This window comes from Chelonoidis abingdonii, chromosome 1 (genome assembly GCF_003597395.2).
Source record: "Chelonoidis abingdonii isolate Lonesome George chromosome 1, CheloAbing_2.0, whole genome shotgun sequence".
Lineage (NCBI taxonomy): Eukaryota > Metazoa > Chordata > Testudines > Testudinidae > Chelonoidis > Chelonoidis abingdonii.
In genome coordinates this window covers 132829126-132846177 of record NC_133769.1, presented here as the reverse complement: position 1 = coordinate 132846177, position 17052 = coordinate 132829126, and the positions used below count along the sequence as shown (strand labels likewise).

Genomic DNA, 17052 nt, shown 5'->3' with positions numbered 1-17052 from the left:
CATTGTATAGCTGCTGTACAAACATCCAACATTTTCCACTGCTCAAATCTGCTTTGAGTGGCCAGGAAATGCTATTACCCAAAATGATCACTTTCTAGCAGCCGGAGATATTCTTGAGTGGGGAACAGACAGTTTGCTCCTTTTTCGGTATGCTGGGCTCATTACTGAAGGAATCATTCACTGCTAGTCTAAGGTCAAAGGACTTGGAGCCATTCCCATAACTCAGGTATTTTACTGCTGTTGGAATCACATTGTCTTGTTGTAGTGTCCCTTGGTCACAAGAAGATGTGTCGTTAAGTAAGGGAGTAGAGACTGCAGAGCAAAGTGTGGGTCTTTTGCTGAGAAGCTTGAATCAAATGTACCATCTTTAAAAACTGTATCTTGTGATTACGTTTCATCCCACTTCATAAAATTACCACAAGTACCTCTTGCACTACTCAAGGCTGAGCTTGTGAGGGAATTAAATTGCCTCTTGTATGTAAGAAGGGTGATGGTCACAGGTAAAATTGGGATTACTGGAGAGCCATGTATTCAAGTTTGAATTATGGCTGCTTACATAGCACACCTGACCTATGATGAATAGAAATCTCTAGCTTCCAGGTTGTTTCACATTACCTTGAACTTTATGAATGCAAATGCTCCCTTAAACGTGAAAGATTAAAAGCTACAGATCAGCAAAAATTGCAGATCTGAGTGCTAATATCAACTTGACTCTGTGCTTTACATAACAAGGCACACTCAAAAATAAATGCTATGTTCTGTTGCCCAATTATAGAAAACACTATGTAGTACTTTTGCACACCTCATTAACACCTCAAGTGTTCAGCTCTTAAGAAGTGTGTTGAGATGGTGCATCTATTATTGGAACAAAGGCACTTACACGATTCATAACACTGAGGAGAGGTATCAATTGCTGAAATAATAGCAAATGATGTGAGGATTTTTATAATAGCTTTTGGAGTTAAGTAATGATAAATGAACATGTAGATATGAAAGGCACCCACTAGTCCTGTGTGCATCGGGGTTGTATCAGTGTGTTTCCTTTAATATTGTTTTTTGGTGGGGTTTTGCTTTAAAGAGGCATTAAAATAACTTGTTTCTGAAATGCGGCTCACAAGTACATGGCACACAAGGTCTTCCCCTGAGGACCAATTCCTCAGATGGTATAAATCAGCAAAATGTCTCAGAATTTAACAGGATTTGTGAGTGCCCAGCACTCTGAAAATCAGGCTGCTTTACGTAGATGCCTCATAAATATGTATGAAGGGGCTTAAATTTAAGCATCGAGGCTTGAAAAAGTTAGCCTAGAGAGATGGCAAATTGGGCAGCAGGAAGTTGAGATTGCATTGCTGCTACTACTGCTATATTGCTCTTCTGTGGATAAATAGATGACTTTGGACTCCAGGGGCTACTGATCCAACACCTTTCTCTGGCACTAAAGGCTTTACAGGCTTGTTTATTTAATCGCTAGGGGGGAAACATTATTTCCAAGCTTTTTCTAAAAAGTTATTTCACACAAAAAGGGAAAGTAAAATAAATAAAATAATTAAAAGCAATAGAAATGTGGAACTGTCCCTTTCAAACACATTAGCAAATGTGAGGTTTTAGTTCTATTTACACTGTGGTTTCAATTATTTCTACAGAGTTTTATACTGAAGTTATCATTGAGGTCATTATTCAACTCTGACTTTTATTAGAAGAGGAGATGTGCTGCAGCTTGAAGCTGCTGCATTGACAATTAATGCACAACAGCCTTTTTGCATTTCTCCGATTCTTCAATATCTTTCTTTTCTTTCTTTTATTTTAAATGTTGAATTTTGCAAAATCAGACTTTAAAAAAAAGTCTGCCAGAATTATGGGAATTTTGCCTATACTCACCATATGAAGGAAGCATATCAAGTATTTCAGAACAACATAATTGTGCTCAGGAAGTCCTTGGATTACTTGTTTACAGCTCGTCACTCGTAAACTGCTTTCCACACCTGTAATATCAAGGTCATATGTAATCTAATCCAATAGGCATAAAAATATAGACAAGGTTGCAATTTTCTTTTTCAGACAATTTATATGCTCAGTGACACCTGCAAAAATCTGGTGAAGTTACTTTGGATTTACATCTCTGAAAGTGAGAACTGAATTTAGCTTGATCTGTGTACACTGCTTCCTTTTGTTGGGATATGTGATGGGGCAGCTGCCCCTCACAGGCAGAAAGGATCTGAAGGGAGCAGACAATCAGGGCCACGCAGGCCAATATAAAAAGGGAGCTGCAGGGCAGAGGACTGCAGTTCTCTGCTGGGAGCCCCAGGAGGAAGGACTGTGTTTCTGGAGGGCTGAGAGAACTGCCAGCACCCTAGACAGAGCAGTGGTGCTAGCAGGGACCGGGGCAGCAAGAGAGAGCTCCTGGCTGGCTGCTGGGTATTGCAGGCTGAAGCCCTGAGGCAACGGCAATAAGGATGCTGGGGCCATGAGGAAGTGGCCAATTTGGTGCAGTAGCCATTATGGAAAGTGGCTGAACAGTGGACTGCAGGTCCCCCGGAAGGGAGGAGCAGTGTGTGGCATGGATGGAGGGCTGTGTTGCTGAAGAGGATGCCAGAGTCCTTGGAGAGACATGGGTCCTGGAGCAGGAGTGATGGTGGTGAGGAACCACCCAAAGAGGGTGCACTAACGTACAGAGCTAATTCCCAAGACCACCAGCAGGAAGTGCTGGAATGATGAGTTACAGGATAATACAGGATAATCTCTGCTACAGGATAATAATTAGTGGCATGACTTTGGATTGTGAAAACACTTTCAACTGAGATTTTCAAAGCATCTTCCAAGTATTAATTAAGCCTTGCACCATCCCTGTGAAGTAGGCAAGGATTATTATGCCCATTTTTACAGACAAGAGAACTGAGACATAGAAGTGAAGTTAATCAAAAATCGTGATGTTAGTCATTGATAGTTATGAATAGAATCTAAAACACCTGATTCCCAGCCCCTCATATAATCACTGGATAGCACAGCTCAGAGCCTGAGAATAACCCTCAGACTATTCTCTCTACCAGATGAGTGAGCTGAAGCTGTTTCTTTGCTAGAGGGAAATTTCATGGTCCTAAATTTGAATCCCATTACCTCTCTTTATGTATTGGGTACAGCTGTCCTATGTTTATTCCCTGAATCAACTATCAATGAGACCCCTGCCACTCAAAATGCTCTCTCCTTACTCATATACCTGCCAACATACCTCTGTTGTGACCCTGCAACAATCCTCCAGGTTCAGGTCCTAGGCAGAGACTGACAAGATGGTGATTTCTGTGGACATGCGTTCTCTAGAAACCAGCTTGACATCATTAAACTCATTTTCACTGATAAGCTACATAGGGTTTGAACCCAAGACTCCAAGGGGAAAGTAAACGACACCCTGAACCACTTAGCTAGTCTATTTGACTTCCAATTACATGAACATAAGAATATATTTTAAGGTGTTCTCCAAAAGAACCCCCCCCCCCCACAGTAAATTGCATAGAACTCCATGAAAGCTTTAAACAAAATTTAGTTATTAATTTACACTGTACCCTGGATTATCACTCACACGAGCAAAGCTAAATATGTGCATAGGTGGCTGCAGGATCAGGGACATGTTCAACTTTTCTTCTTCTTCTTTGTTTTGCAATAATGCCTAGGAGCCACATTTATGGATCAGGACCCCATTGTATTATGCAAACACATAACCAAACGACAGTCCCTGCCTGAAAATCATGGTCACTAGCTGCAACAGAGACAGTCACTGATAACAATTTCAGCTTTCCAACAGCAGAGTCTCTCAGTTATTAGCAGAGTATGAACAATCTGTTCTGGAAGGAACCAACCCTTAGTTACCCCCACCTCAAAGAGCACCTGGTTAGAACTAACATCCAGTCACAAATTGTGAAAGAAAGTTCTGTTGATTCAATGCTTACCAGAATTTAGAACCCACCCAGAATCAAACCAGTGGATAGAAGAATAGGTCTCTCCAAGCAGCGTGTACTAAATGCCAGACATACTGGAATATATTGAGTCACTCTGTCAGCATAAAATATTCTCAATGCCTGGAAAAAGGCCACATGATTGAAGTTTTATCACCAGTAGATTCATGTGATGTCAGCCCTTTAGATAATTAATATATTCCCCTCTCTAAGCTTTAAGTCAATCTGGTTTGTTCCCTAATATTTTATTCCAGAGTAGTAGTTCTACTAAAATTTCAATGAAATATACGTAGGCTGGGCCAAATTCTACTACCACAATTTCACCAGTGCAGATGAAGACACTGGGGTTGAACTGGTGTAACTGAGTGTGGTCCAATGTTTTGAAGTAATTGAGTAAAGCACGCTGGAAATTTTGCTTAATGCTTGATAAAGCAGGATTGCAGTACAAATAAATGAATAAACCTTGGTTAAAGTGAGAGGCTTATGTGTGGGCCTTTGGGGCTAAATCTTCAAGCTCCTACCTGCTCTGTGCAGACATTAGATATCACATAGGATGCTTCCATAAGAGTGGAGCTTGCCCTGGTGGCATTGTTCCAAATTCCTCCCTTGCTCAACTTCCTCACTGCACACTGATCCCCATCTGGCTGCCAACTTCCATCCCCAAGGGCAGTTGCACTTTAGCAGTGAAGTGATTTTTATATGGAGCAGTAAATAGTTTCTAAAAGCATTTTAAAAACCTCCAGGATGCAAAGCACCATATAAAAAACATGCAAAAAGAACAGAAACACCTTTGAACAACGAGGTTTAGTATCGGAAAAGGGAATAGAGCAAAGTGGGGGTGGAAGAAAAGGTGCATATTAATATATTGTACTATAAATATATAATAATATGCTGTTCTGTACTTCAACATGGGTCAAGATTTTAAAATACAGAAATCCAAAATAAGACTGCTAAGTCTGTATTTAGGCCCATGGTCTATTTTCAGAAATCCCGAGTTTCAGAAACTCTTATGCACCTGCCAGGCTGGAAGTTGTTAGCTGCTCAGGACTTTTGAAAATCAGGCAGATGCCTAAATATGGACTTGCAGTCTAATTTTAGGGTCCTATTTCTGAAAGTCTTGGCCATGGATTTTTACCTCTGTCCTCTAGTGGATGGAATGTTATGCTTGCTACCGGATCAGTCTAGTGCAGGGGTCTCAAACTCAATTTACCTTAGGGCCAGTGCCAGTTCTCAAATCCTCCCAGCGGGCCAATGCCACTGAAGACGGTGTTCAGAAAAGAAAATGTTTATATTGTTTTTTTTTTTTTTGATTTTGAATTTCTTAGAAATAATAAAACTGTCATACAACTTTATAAAATTCTTTGCCTGCCAGAGAGTTTTCAGTGTTTGCCAGACACCTGGCAACACTTCAGTTCTGTCAGTTTGTTGATGTTTGGCCTGAGTGACTGAGCAGTTGAAACCTTCAGGACTGCAGCAAGATGTGCCTCAGATAGTTGTGTTCGGTATTTTGACTTCTTTCTATTCATTGTAGGAAAAAGTGACACAGCCTCCATGGCTGACTCTGCCTGGCAACTAGTTATGATCTCTCTGTCCCTCTCCCCCAGCCAATGGGAGCTGCAGGGGGCAGCACCTGCAGCAGACAGAGCCAGCAGTGTGGCTGCATGCGTCTCTCTTCTGCAGGCCACAGTGGGGAGGTTCTTGGGCTGCAGATGGCCTGCAGGCTGGGACTTTGAGACCCCACTCTAGTGCCTGCAGCTTATTGGAGATGAACGTTCCTATACAAATCCTACTGTGTCATGGGTTAATGACTGAGTCATTATAAATTAGCGAAACCCAGATCAATTACAAATTTAAAACTCATGACATAAGTGATTTATACTCACCAGTGATTCCAAGGATTTGATCGTAGGATTCAAAGGTTAGCAAAGGCTGTGGGAGTTCCCTGAGGAAGGTCTTCAGGACAACAGCAGGAATATGGACATCTCCATAGTCATCAAAATTCACTGGCTTCCCTAGAGGACCAAAAGGATGATTCCTCAGTTAAATATTTCAACATATCTTTTATTATTGTTTAAAAATTGTGTTCCAAACCACAGTTAGAAAAAGAAAACCTCCTTGTTTTCAGCTGCTGCAAAATCTTAACATTGTCATGTTGTACTTTTTTAAATGGAGTTTTAATAATCTAGCTTCAAGAGATTCACCTCAAAAAGACATTTCAGCAAATGAATTCAACACATTTCACAAATTGTTATGTAAAATTATATTTCATTGTCATAACCATGGAAAAACACTAGAGACAAAATGACAAGAAGATACTGCTCTGGATAATTTGTAACTAACTGCAGTAAGCTACTGAGCACTGAGGCAATGCAATTGTTTATGAAAAAGTAGACCATTTCTGACTTAAGCCTCATAATTCATTAGCTGCTTCAGATCTTGTAAACTCCAGCTCTGACATCAGTTGATGACTCATTATTCAGAAAGCTTTAACTGCCTGTCGTTATCTTTCAGGTTTCTGTATTACTGCTTACACTAATATGACATTTTAGGTTACAAATGGGTTTATGATTAACTAATTACATGAAAGATAGCGATACTGTGTCACCAATAGATACAACATCAATGTGGCCTTTAGAGTGTTATTAATTTAAAACAACGGGAGGATGGTGACTTACCCTGATTATAGAGTTTATGAACTTCTTTCATAGTTTGTATGCTGGCTGACCTTCTGAACAGGCCTTCTACTCGGAGCCCTGAAAAAATAAAATGAAGGTGCTCTGTGTGAAAGCTGTTGTTCGCTGGTTTGTTTTGATGGGTTTAAATCCTATTAGAACAGAGTGAGTGGATTTGGTGACAGGTACACATGACAGATTCAGAGGCAAGTGTTTTTCAAACACTGCCATTTTGTTGAGTTTAGAGTCCAGCGAGGTTCTTCTGAAGAGGTGCCTGCATTTTGTGATCCATCAAGCCAGGATGTAGAAACAAACATGCTTTACCCTGTAATAGCAATCTGAGCTCATCCTTCAGCACAGTTTGTGGAAATAACATTTGCTTTTCTCAAGGTTTTATTAAACACTTTGCAATTAACTTTACCCTGAAAGAAAAAAAATTAACAAAAAGTGCCACATGACACAGGAGATTAAGTCCCATTTCAAAGACAGTAGTGCCTAATGGCTTATTTGTACAAACACTTAGTTCATGGCAAGCTGAGGTGTGAATCTACCCCACACTAGCCTGCCACAGTCTAGCTGTCTGTGTGGACCCTGCTGCCATACATTAAAAATTCTCTATTGCACTTCAATCTATTCCTGTTTCACAGCAGGGTAGATAAAAATGCACCACAGAATGTTTAGCGCACAGCAGCAGGGTACACATGTAAGTTAATGTGCAGCAGGCCAGCATGGAGTAGATTAACATCCCAGTTTGCCATCAATTAATGTTCAAGTAGACAAGTCCTTAGACTATTAAAATCATTGGGATTTAGGTTCCTAAGTCTCTTTTGAAAATGGGACTTTGGTCATATAGGGATTTTGCAAATTTTAACTTAAATTTCCCACAAAGGCATTTACTATCCGAAGACAGAGAAAATAATGCAGTGAACTTCCCACATTCAAAGCTTTAGATAAACATTTACGTGAACGATTATGAACCTCTTCAGTTTGCAAATCTGGGACAAGAACAAGTTATTAGCATTCTGGTACTTTTTGTTTTCAATTTGGCATGAAGTCACTTTTCCTTCTCCCCAACCTGTGCTGCTCCTCCCAATCTGCATCTCCTGCAAGGCACACTATAGAGTTTGACAGAGGGTGCTTCATGCTCTGGAATCACTTTCCCTGCTGGTCCAACAAAACTCAAAGTCTCTTGATCTTCCAAGGCAGGAGGAAAGCTGTTTGCTTGAAGGGATGGCTGCCTGTGCGGGAGGTACATAGATTTTTAGGCAATGTCCTGCCAACCCTTTTGCATGTGCTTAACTAAAAGCATGCAAGTAGGCTCATTGAAATTAGTGGTCATGTGCTTTAAGTTAAGTACATGCAAAAGTGTTTGCGTGAATAGGGCCTTATTTTGGTTTGAGAGTGTTTTAAGTAGAAGTAGTTACAACATTTTTGCTGAAATATGCTGTTTCATCAACGTTTCAATGTTTTCCAGAGATGCATTGGTTTCCACAAAACTTTTGACAGGCAGGTTTTTAGATCAGGGAGGGAGAGACTCTCTATCGTGGTAGGTAGGACACTGGCCTGGCATGTGGGAGACTCACGTTAAAGTCCCTGCTTTCTCTCCTGTTTCTCTGGTGTGTGAGCTGTGAAAAGACAGAGCCACTAGGGGGTATACGGCAGGCAGATATAAGCCTGTGTATGCAGAAAATAAAGTCCGTCTTGTATTCACTTCCACCATGGTGTCCTGGGTCTCTGTAAACTCTACCCTCATTCCATTTGTATGAAAATATTCTAAAGCTTTTATTTTTGCTCTAACATGAAACTAAATTGTTGTCCTTGGGTCAGCTTTAGTTTTTAGTCAACATGTTGATTATCATAAATTCACTCAAGTTGGTGTGTAAGGATGCACTTCATAAAACATAGGTTCATATATTATTTGTAGCCATCTACTGAATGATATTCATGAGAGAGTGAGTCAATATAATAACAGGATCAAGAATGTCAACTAGTGGTAAAACCTAAACAGAAATAAGTCAACAGAATTTGAATGGACACTCAACTAATATTTACAGTATGTACAAGAACATCTATTAGTAATTTAATTCCCAATTTTGCAAATTTAAATATCTAAATTTAAAGCTAAGCATGGGCATGACTATTTGCAGGGCATGGGGCTAATACTAAACTTCAGAACATGTAATCAAGTCTGGAAGAGTTATGAATGACAGTATACCAGAAAACCTACTTACACAGAGCCGAGGAGGGACAATATAGAGTGTGTGTATTAGAAGACCAAATAGCTATCTGAATGCTTATTTTACTCCCATCCAACCATATTTAAATTGAATAAAGTTATTGCAAGCCACATTAACTGCTCTGTTCAATTTATAGCTCAACCTGTGTGAAACTACAGTTCTGAAAATGGTAGGCAGAACAAAACAATAATTTCCTGAGAATTTGAGAGTTTCACCCTAGCTGACATTGCTGCAGAGAGTATTTTCTAGACAACAAGTTTTCCTTGGGTTGGATCTCATAATTGTTCACTATTTCATTTTAATGAGTTTATTTAACAGTTAATGCCTTTATCTGATGTGGCTCTCCCTCTATAAACTGCTTTGTAATATACATCCACTTTTAATGTGTTTATTCCTTTATCGGGTATGCTTTACAGTGAGCTTTCCTGGGTCTAATTGAATATATTAATCTGAAGTGCAGATAGCAACTGTGCATGTCTAGCACTAAGTCTCATCGTTGTTACAATAATTATACTTAATACCAAACTTTTGCCAGGTAAGTTTCTTAGCGGTCTTATGGGCAAAAGTGACTTTAAGCTTCACCTACAGAAACATGGAATGTTGATGTCACTTATGCTGTTTTCAGAGGTAATTTTTCAGGATAAATAAAATGTAAGCAATAAATGGTAGTTTGTTTTACCAAAAGCACCAAGCAAGCAGTTATCAAAAGTAGGTTTCTTCCAGACCCTTTAACACCCCCTGCACCAGTCCACACATACAACTATTTAAATTAACCAGTTTTGATTACCTTTAAGTCAGCACAGCCATCCTTAAAGCAAAACTCCTGCAACTAATTTGTCTTTTCACCTGGGGAGTGAATTGCATGATTTTCTTTTCTCCCTAAACCAGCAATGTTTCTCCTCAGGTAGAAAATGTGACCCTTTTATAAAGCATGGGTCATAACTTTAGCAAAAAGGTGGTAGAGGAAGGGTCATTTTTTTGTAGGAATAAAAACAGCCTTTTTTCTGACTGATTCCTTTTGATTTTTGTAGTATATAGGAATTGGAAAGTATCCATTTAAAAAAGTTAGTATTCCTCGTGTGGATCTCACTCTCAGAAGCCACTAGGAATCTTGCCAGAACAGAAATGTATGTGTATATATGTAGCCTTGCATGATGTATATAGTTAGTAAACTTAGCATTCAGATTTCACTGTACCTGTGTGGGTCCTTCATATTATGTTGTTGTGTTAAGAGCGAGAGACACAACTGCCTTTTTGAGTAACTTAGTACTAGTTAGCACCCGGTCTGCCAAGCACGTTAAAAGAATACTCTTATTTTGAAGTGGATACATCAGAACCAATAAGAGCACTGGAAGGGCAAAAAAGTAGCTTCAGCAAACACTGTCCCCATTCTGAGGCATTATTGCTTAGAACGCTGCATTTTTTTTCCTTTTTTTCCTCCCGTGAGACCAATTCAACTATTTTTAGGTCTGCATAAATCAAGGTATAAGATCTGGTTTAACACAATTTTAGGACAATAGTTTAATTCCACTTCTGCACAGAGAAAGATACTCCCCTTGGCAGACAAGTTAATCTACTTCGCCATTAATTCCAGCCCTACAGTATATTCCAGCCCTACAGTATAAACAGTTTATACAGACCTTGGACAATTACACACAAGGTTTACTTTAAATGCTTGCTTATGATTTTGAACTTAGAAACATTCCATTGCAATTCCATGTCATGCACCCATATACCCCACTCCAACTGGCAGACCCTCAGCTGGTGTAAATCGGCTTGGCTTCACTGACATCAACAGAGCTGTGCTAATTAACAGCACCTGAAAATCTGGCTCAGAAAGTCCAGAATTAAAAATAAAAAAAGTTGGACATTACATAGAATGGCACAGTGTTCTGAATGGGGAAGCGGTTGTATTGTCCTAGCATGTGTATTCACGGACAAATAATTGCATAGCTTGGGAACTTTACTGGTTAAGTATTCAAACTATTTCATAATCATCATTAGAAATAGCTTGATACTCTACACTGCCTCTTAAATAAAAAGGATTTTACTGCCACAGATAGAATTTTACAGTGCAATATCATGGCCTGTAACAGCACCATATATAGTTATAGTACATTGTGTTACACTCAGAACTAAAATCATTGTTGTGCAGATAAAAATATCTTCTCAAACACCTCGAGACTTGTTGTGCCATAGGAAGAACACACAGGAATATTTAAGAAGGGTCAAAACTGACTTCTGTGTTACAACTTTGCCGAAAAATTGTTTGCGAGAGAGAAATTAGAAACTCATTAGATTCCTCTTTCAAAATGAGAGCTAATTACTTAAATTCTTACTGCTAAAAGGAGTGATGGGCCTGCAATTATATTAGAAAACATCACACTGGCTGAAGCACTATACATAAAATGCCCAAACTTTGTTTTAAAACTCTCCCAACCACTTAGGGGTAGATTCTGCCCTGCCCTCACACTGAACACAGTAGGTGTTTGAGGAAATGGCATAAGTAACCTTCCTTCCTCTGTGTGCTGCTTGTGTAAGGCAGATACCTTATACCTTGTGTAATAGCAATACCTGGGCTTTGTTGGTAGCAGGGGCAGCTCTTTCTACTCCACAGGGGTGTACAGCGACAAGGATACACGGGGAGGAGGTGAGGCCATGAGTCCAGACCCACGCAGACAAGCAGAGAGAGAGCAGCTAGTTATACTCCACCCAACACAGGGGCGTAGCAGTGGTTGCCTCCACGTGGGGCAGTGTGATTGCTCTGTGCTTAAGTAGCACAATCTACAAGTTACAGCTCATATCTTTGAGCACAGATTATTTATGATACGTGGGCACCAACAAAACATAAGTGGTTCTTATTACAAGGTTTATTTTTATCTTGAGGTTTCTGCAGACATCTCAACCACACTTGAGATTTATAGTGTCTCAGTGAACCCTGGTAAAAATATAACTTTTGTGAAAAACACAAAAGCCAAGAACCCTGAAATGTATATTCAGCCATTGTCATGCTTGCCCAGTGTTGCATTTTTAATGTTATTTGATATCTTACAAACTCAATAGGCAGATTCACTAAGCTGGGGCAGGCCAACCGCTTGATTCAGGACAAGTTTTATTAGACAACGGAAGAGACAACAGGCTCAAAGGAATACAAAATGCTAAAATACTTTCCTGCTTTCTGCCAGCTGGGAAGGGGAGAAACCCTCACTGGCTACTATACAGAGCATGTCCCAGTTCAATCCCTGGCTTCAAGAGCCATGGGAGTGAGGAATACACTGGATCTCCCTAGATCACTATGGGCATTTAAACATCCTCCACTAGAATCTTCTGAAGAAAGTCTCTGCTTGCAGCTTCCTGTACAGGCCTGCATTCCTGAAGATGCATGCATCATGCACCTTACCAGATCACCCCATGCTGATGTCAGTGAAACACCCACAGTGATCCACAAGCGCCTGCAATACCATTGAGCAGTACTCGTTTCTACTGATGTACTCAGTTGCAAGATGGTCTAGCGCCAAAATTGGGATATGTGTGCCAGCTATTGCCTCACTGCAGTTATGGTACCCCACAGCTGCAAAGCCGTCCACTATTTCACACACATTGCCAAAAATCACAGTCCTTTGTAGCAGGATGCAATTTAATGGCTCTGTACACTTGCATTAATGCAGACTCAACTGTACACTTCCCGACTCCAAAGTGATTTGCCACCGACTGGTAGCATTTTGCAGTTGCCAGCTTCCACACAGTGATCACCATATGCTTCTCTGCAGAGAAGGCAGCTCTCATTTTGGTGTCCTTGTGCTGCAGTGCTGGGGCGAGCGCTGCACAGTTCCAGCAAGGTGGCTTTCTGCATCCAAAAGTTCTGCAGCCACTACTCAACATCTCAGACGTGCATAATGATGTCATCCTACTATTCAGTGCTTGTTCCCTGAGCCCAAAAGTGACAGTGCACGGTGTGCACTGCTCTGTGAATGCCAAAAATAATCTGGTGTTTCTTTTCATGGTACACAGCAGGTCAGGCACTTCTGATTCCTGTTCAGATTGGGAGTTCATGATATACCGCATGACCATCTGCGATGTGTTCATAACAGTGACCACAACAGTAGAGAACAGTACAGAATCCACCCTTTCAGACAGATGGCAGGTGCATAGTAAACAGGGGCCGTTAAAAAATGCTGTGAAATGCAGTCTGAAGTCCATAGAATGATGGGACAGAAAAAACTGCATCATTAAGCCTAAATAGGGTGACTAGACAAAGTGTGAAAAATCAGGACAGGGGGTGGAGGGTAATAGGAGCCTATACAAGAAAAAGACCCAAAAATCGGGACTGTCCCTATAAAATTGGGACATCTGGTCACCCTAAGCCTGCACCCATGATGCACCGCGATCCACTCTGCCGTCCCATGACTCCTAGCTGTAGAAGGTGGTGAGTAGCACAGTGGGATAGCTATCCAGAGGGCAGTGCTTTCTCTGTCAATGATAGAGCACCAACCCTGGGCGCACTCTGCCAACAAAAGAAGTGCTGTGTGAACATGTGCAAGCAATGTAAATATAGAGTTTTTTCTATCATTGGCATAACTTGTGTTGACAAAACTCTGTAGTGTAGACAAGGCCTTATGTTACGGACTAACACAACTACTTAATATTTGGAGAAAAAATAATTATGGGATGATTCAAGTAGAGATCAGCCTTGGCTGAGAATAAACCCTCCCCCCATGAATCTGGGATTGTTTCCTTTATACGGTTTGGATCTTTGATCCTCGGAGACGGTGAACAGGTGATCAGTCAGATAATGGGTTTCTCCTCCAGATGTAGCTTCGAAAAGCTAGGTCTGGAGATAGGGAATTTGCATCTCCGCCTCCAGGTATTTCCACCACTTAGCTGTACAAGTTCACATTGTTTCGTATAGTCCTTTGACGCTCATAGCACTTCCCAGAGTCCACATTGCTCAGGTTTTCTACCTAGAGGTGTTGTATACAATTCCGCAGTAATGCATAAACATTTGCATTTTTAATACAATGTACTCCTAAGATGCTTAAACTTAATTCAATAGTTTGTCCAGTATATTGCAGGAAATTGCCCTATCTCTCACACTTACCGTATAGCAATTTCATCTAGACCATATTTCCCTAATTTGCTTATGACAATGTCATGCGGGAAGGTCAGAGGCATTCCTAAAACCAAGATATAGCATGTCTACTGCCACCACCCCCAACTCTCTGCACCCACCACTAGGCTAGTAGTTGTCAAAGAAGGAAATCAGGTTGGTTTGGCATGATTTGTCCTTGACAAATCCATGCTGACTATTCCTTATAACCCTATCATCCTCTAAGTACTTACAAACTGATTATTTAATAATTTGTTCCAGTATCTTTATATGTATTGAAGTTAGGCTGACTGGTCTGTAATTCCCTGGGTCCTGTTTATTCCCCCTTTTAAAGATATGTTCTGTGTTTGCGCTTCTATATGTGAAAGAAAGCATAATCAAATACAGTAAAAATCTTAAATAAATCAAGCTATACAGTACCACAGAATCTCTATTGCTAGAAATCCCATGCTTGAATAATAAGAATATAGCAATAGGAATATAACACTGACCACCTGACCAGGATGATGATAGTGAAATGCTCAGGGAGATTAGAGAGGCTACAAAAATAGAAAACCCAATTACAATGGGGGATTTCATCTATCCTCTGGGTACATGTCACTTCAGGACAGGTGCAGAGATAAAGTGTCTAGACACCATTAATGTCTGCTTATTGGAACAGATAGGGTTAGAACTCACAAGGGGAAAGGCAATTCTTGATTTAATCCTAAGTGGCGCACAGGAGGTGAATATAGCTGAACCATTCAGTAATAGTGACCACAGTATAATTAAATTTAATATCTTTGTTGGCGGAAGGGTAATACCAAAGAAGCCCATCACAGTAGCATTTAACTTCAGAAAAGGGAACTACACAAAAATGATGAAAATAGTTAAACTGAAATTAAAAGGAACAGTCACAAGAGTGAAATGCAAGCTGCATGGAAACTTTTAAAAACACTATAAAAGAAGCTCAAATTAAAGGTACACCCCAAATTTAAAAAAAAAAGGACCAAAAGAGTGCTTAATGGCTCAACAACAGAGTAAAAGAGGCAGTTAGAAGCATAAAAATTGGAAGTTGAATCCTACTGAGGTAAATAGAAAGGAATATTAACTCTGGCAAGTCAAGTATAAAAGTATAATTAGGCAGGGTAAAAAGAATTTAAAGAACAAAAGACAAAAAAAGTTTGCTGTTAGTTTTTGTAAGTATGAAGTATAGGAAGCCTGCCAAACAGTGTGGCCATTAGATGATCGAGGTGCTAAAGGAGCACTCAAGGAAGGAAAGGCGATTGCAGAGAAGCTAAATGAATTCTTCACATCTGTCTTCACTGCAGAGGAGAGTCCCACACCTGTGCCATTCTTTTTAGGTGATAAATCTGAGGAATTGTCTCAGATTGATGTGTCAATAGAGGAGGTTTTGGAACAAATTGATAAACTAGTCACTAAGACCAGATGGTGGTATTCACCCAAGAGTTCCGAAGTAACTCAAATTGAAATTATAGAACTACTACCTGTGGTACGTAACCTATTCTGTACCAGATGACTGGAGGATAGCTAATGTGATGCCCATTTATTTTTTAAAGCTCCAGAGGAGATCCTGACAATTACAGGCCAATAAGCCTAACTTCAGTTGGGTTGAAACTGCAGCAAAAAACACAATGATCAGAAACAGATGAACACGATATGTTGAGGAAAATCAATACAGCTTTTATAATTATTAGAATTCTTGTAGGGTGTCAACAAACATATGGATAAGGATGATCTAGTGATAGGGAATATTTGGACTTTTATCAAGTCTTTGACAAGGTCCCTCACCAAAGGCTCTTAAACAAACTAAGTAATTGTGGGATAAGAAGGAAGATCCTCTCATGGATAAGCAACTGATTAAAAGATAGGAAACAAAGGATAGGAATAAATGGTCATTTTTCAGAACAGAGAGAGGTAAATTGTGGTGTCCCCCAGGATTCTGTACTGGGACCAGGGCTGTTCAACATGTTCATAAATGATCTGGAAAAATGGATAAACAGTGATGTGGCAAAGTTTACAGATGACACAAAATTACTCAAGATAGTTAAAGCCACAGCAGACTGTGAACAGTGACAAAGAAATCTCACAAAATTGGGTGACTGAGTAACAGAATTGCAGATGAAATTCAATGCTGGTAAATGCAAAGTAATGCATATTGGAGCACGCAATCCCAACTGTATATACAAAATGATGGGGTCTAAATTAGCTGTAACCGCTCAGGAAAGAGATCTTGGAGTCATTGTGGATAGTTCTCTGAAAACATCCACTCAATGTGCAGCAGCAGTCAAAAAAGCTAACAGAATACTAGGAACATTAGGAAAGGGATAGATAATAAAACAAAAAATATCATCATGTTACTATATAAATCCATGGTATGCCCACACTTTGAATACTGTATGCAGATCTGCTCACCCTATCTCAAAAATGATATATTAGAAATGAAAAAAGTACAGAGAAGGGCAATAAAATGATTAAGGGTATAGAACAGCTTCCATTTGAGGAGAGATTTTAAAAAACTGGAACTACACTATTTTGAAAAGAGAGGACTAAGGGGAGATATGATAGAGCTATATATAATCATGAATGGTGTGGAGAAAGTGAACAAGGTAGTGTTATTTACCTCTTCACATAACACAACTACCTGGGTTCACCCAATGAAATTATTAGGCAGTATATTTAAAAGAAACATAAGGAAGAAAAGCTTCACAGTCAACTTATGGAACTCATTGCCAGGGGATGTTGTGAAGGCCAAAACTATAACTGGGTTCAAAATGCACAGAGGATAAGTCCATCAAAGGCTATTAGCCAAGATGCTCATGGATGCAACCCCATGCTCTTGGCGTCTCTAAGCCTCTGACTCCCAGACGCTGGGACTGGACAACAGGGGATATATCACTTGATAATTGCCCTGTTCTTCTCATTCCCTTTGAGGTATGTGACATTGGCCACTGTCAGGCCACGTCTACACTACGGGATAAAATCGAATTTGTTAAAATCGGTTTTATAAAACTGATATTATAAATTCGATTTCATGCGGCCACACTAGGCACAGTAATTCGGCGTTGTGCGTCCATGCTCCGAGGCTA

The 17052-nt window shown here is 40.0% G+C and overlaps 1 protein-coding gene across 2 annotated transcripts in view; it reads right to left on the bottom strand.

The window, feature by feature from the left end:
- ARHGAP8 (Rho GTPase activating protein 8) overlaps positions 1-17052 on the bottom strand; it is an 86272-nt gene that overhangs the window by 2483 nt on the left and 66737 nt on the right. For both annotated transcript variants that reach the window (XM_032804771.2, XM_032804772.2), the window contains 3 exons: positions 6623-6700; positions 5831-5959; positions 1879-1982 (listed from right to left, as the gene is read on the bottom strand). In XM_032804771.2, the coding sequence (XP_032660662.2) occupies positions 1879-1982; positions 5831-5959; positions 6623-6700 (311 nt within the window). The remainder of the gene's footprint in view (positions 1-1878; positions 1983-5830; positions 5960-6622; positions 6701-17052) is intronic.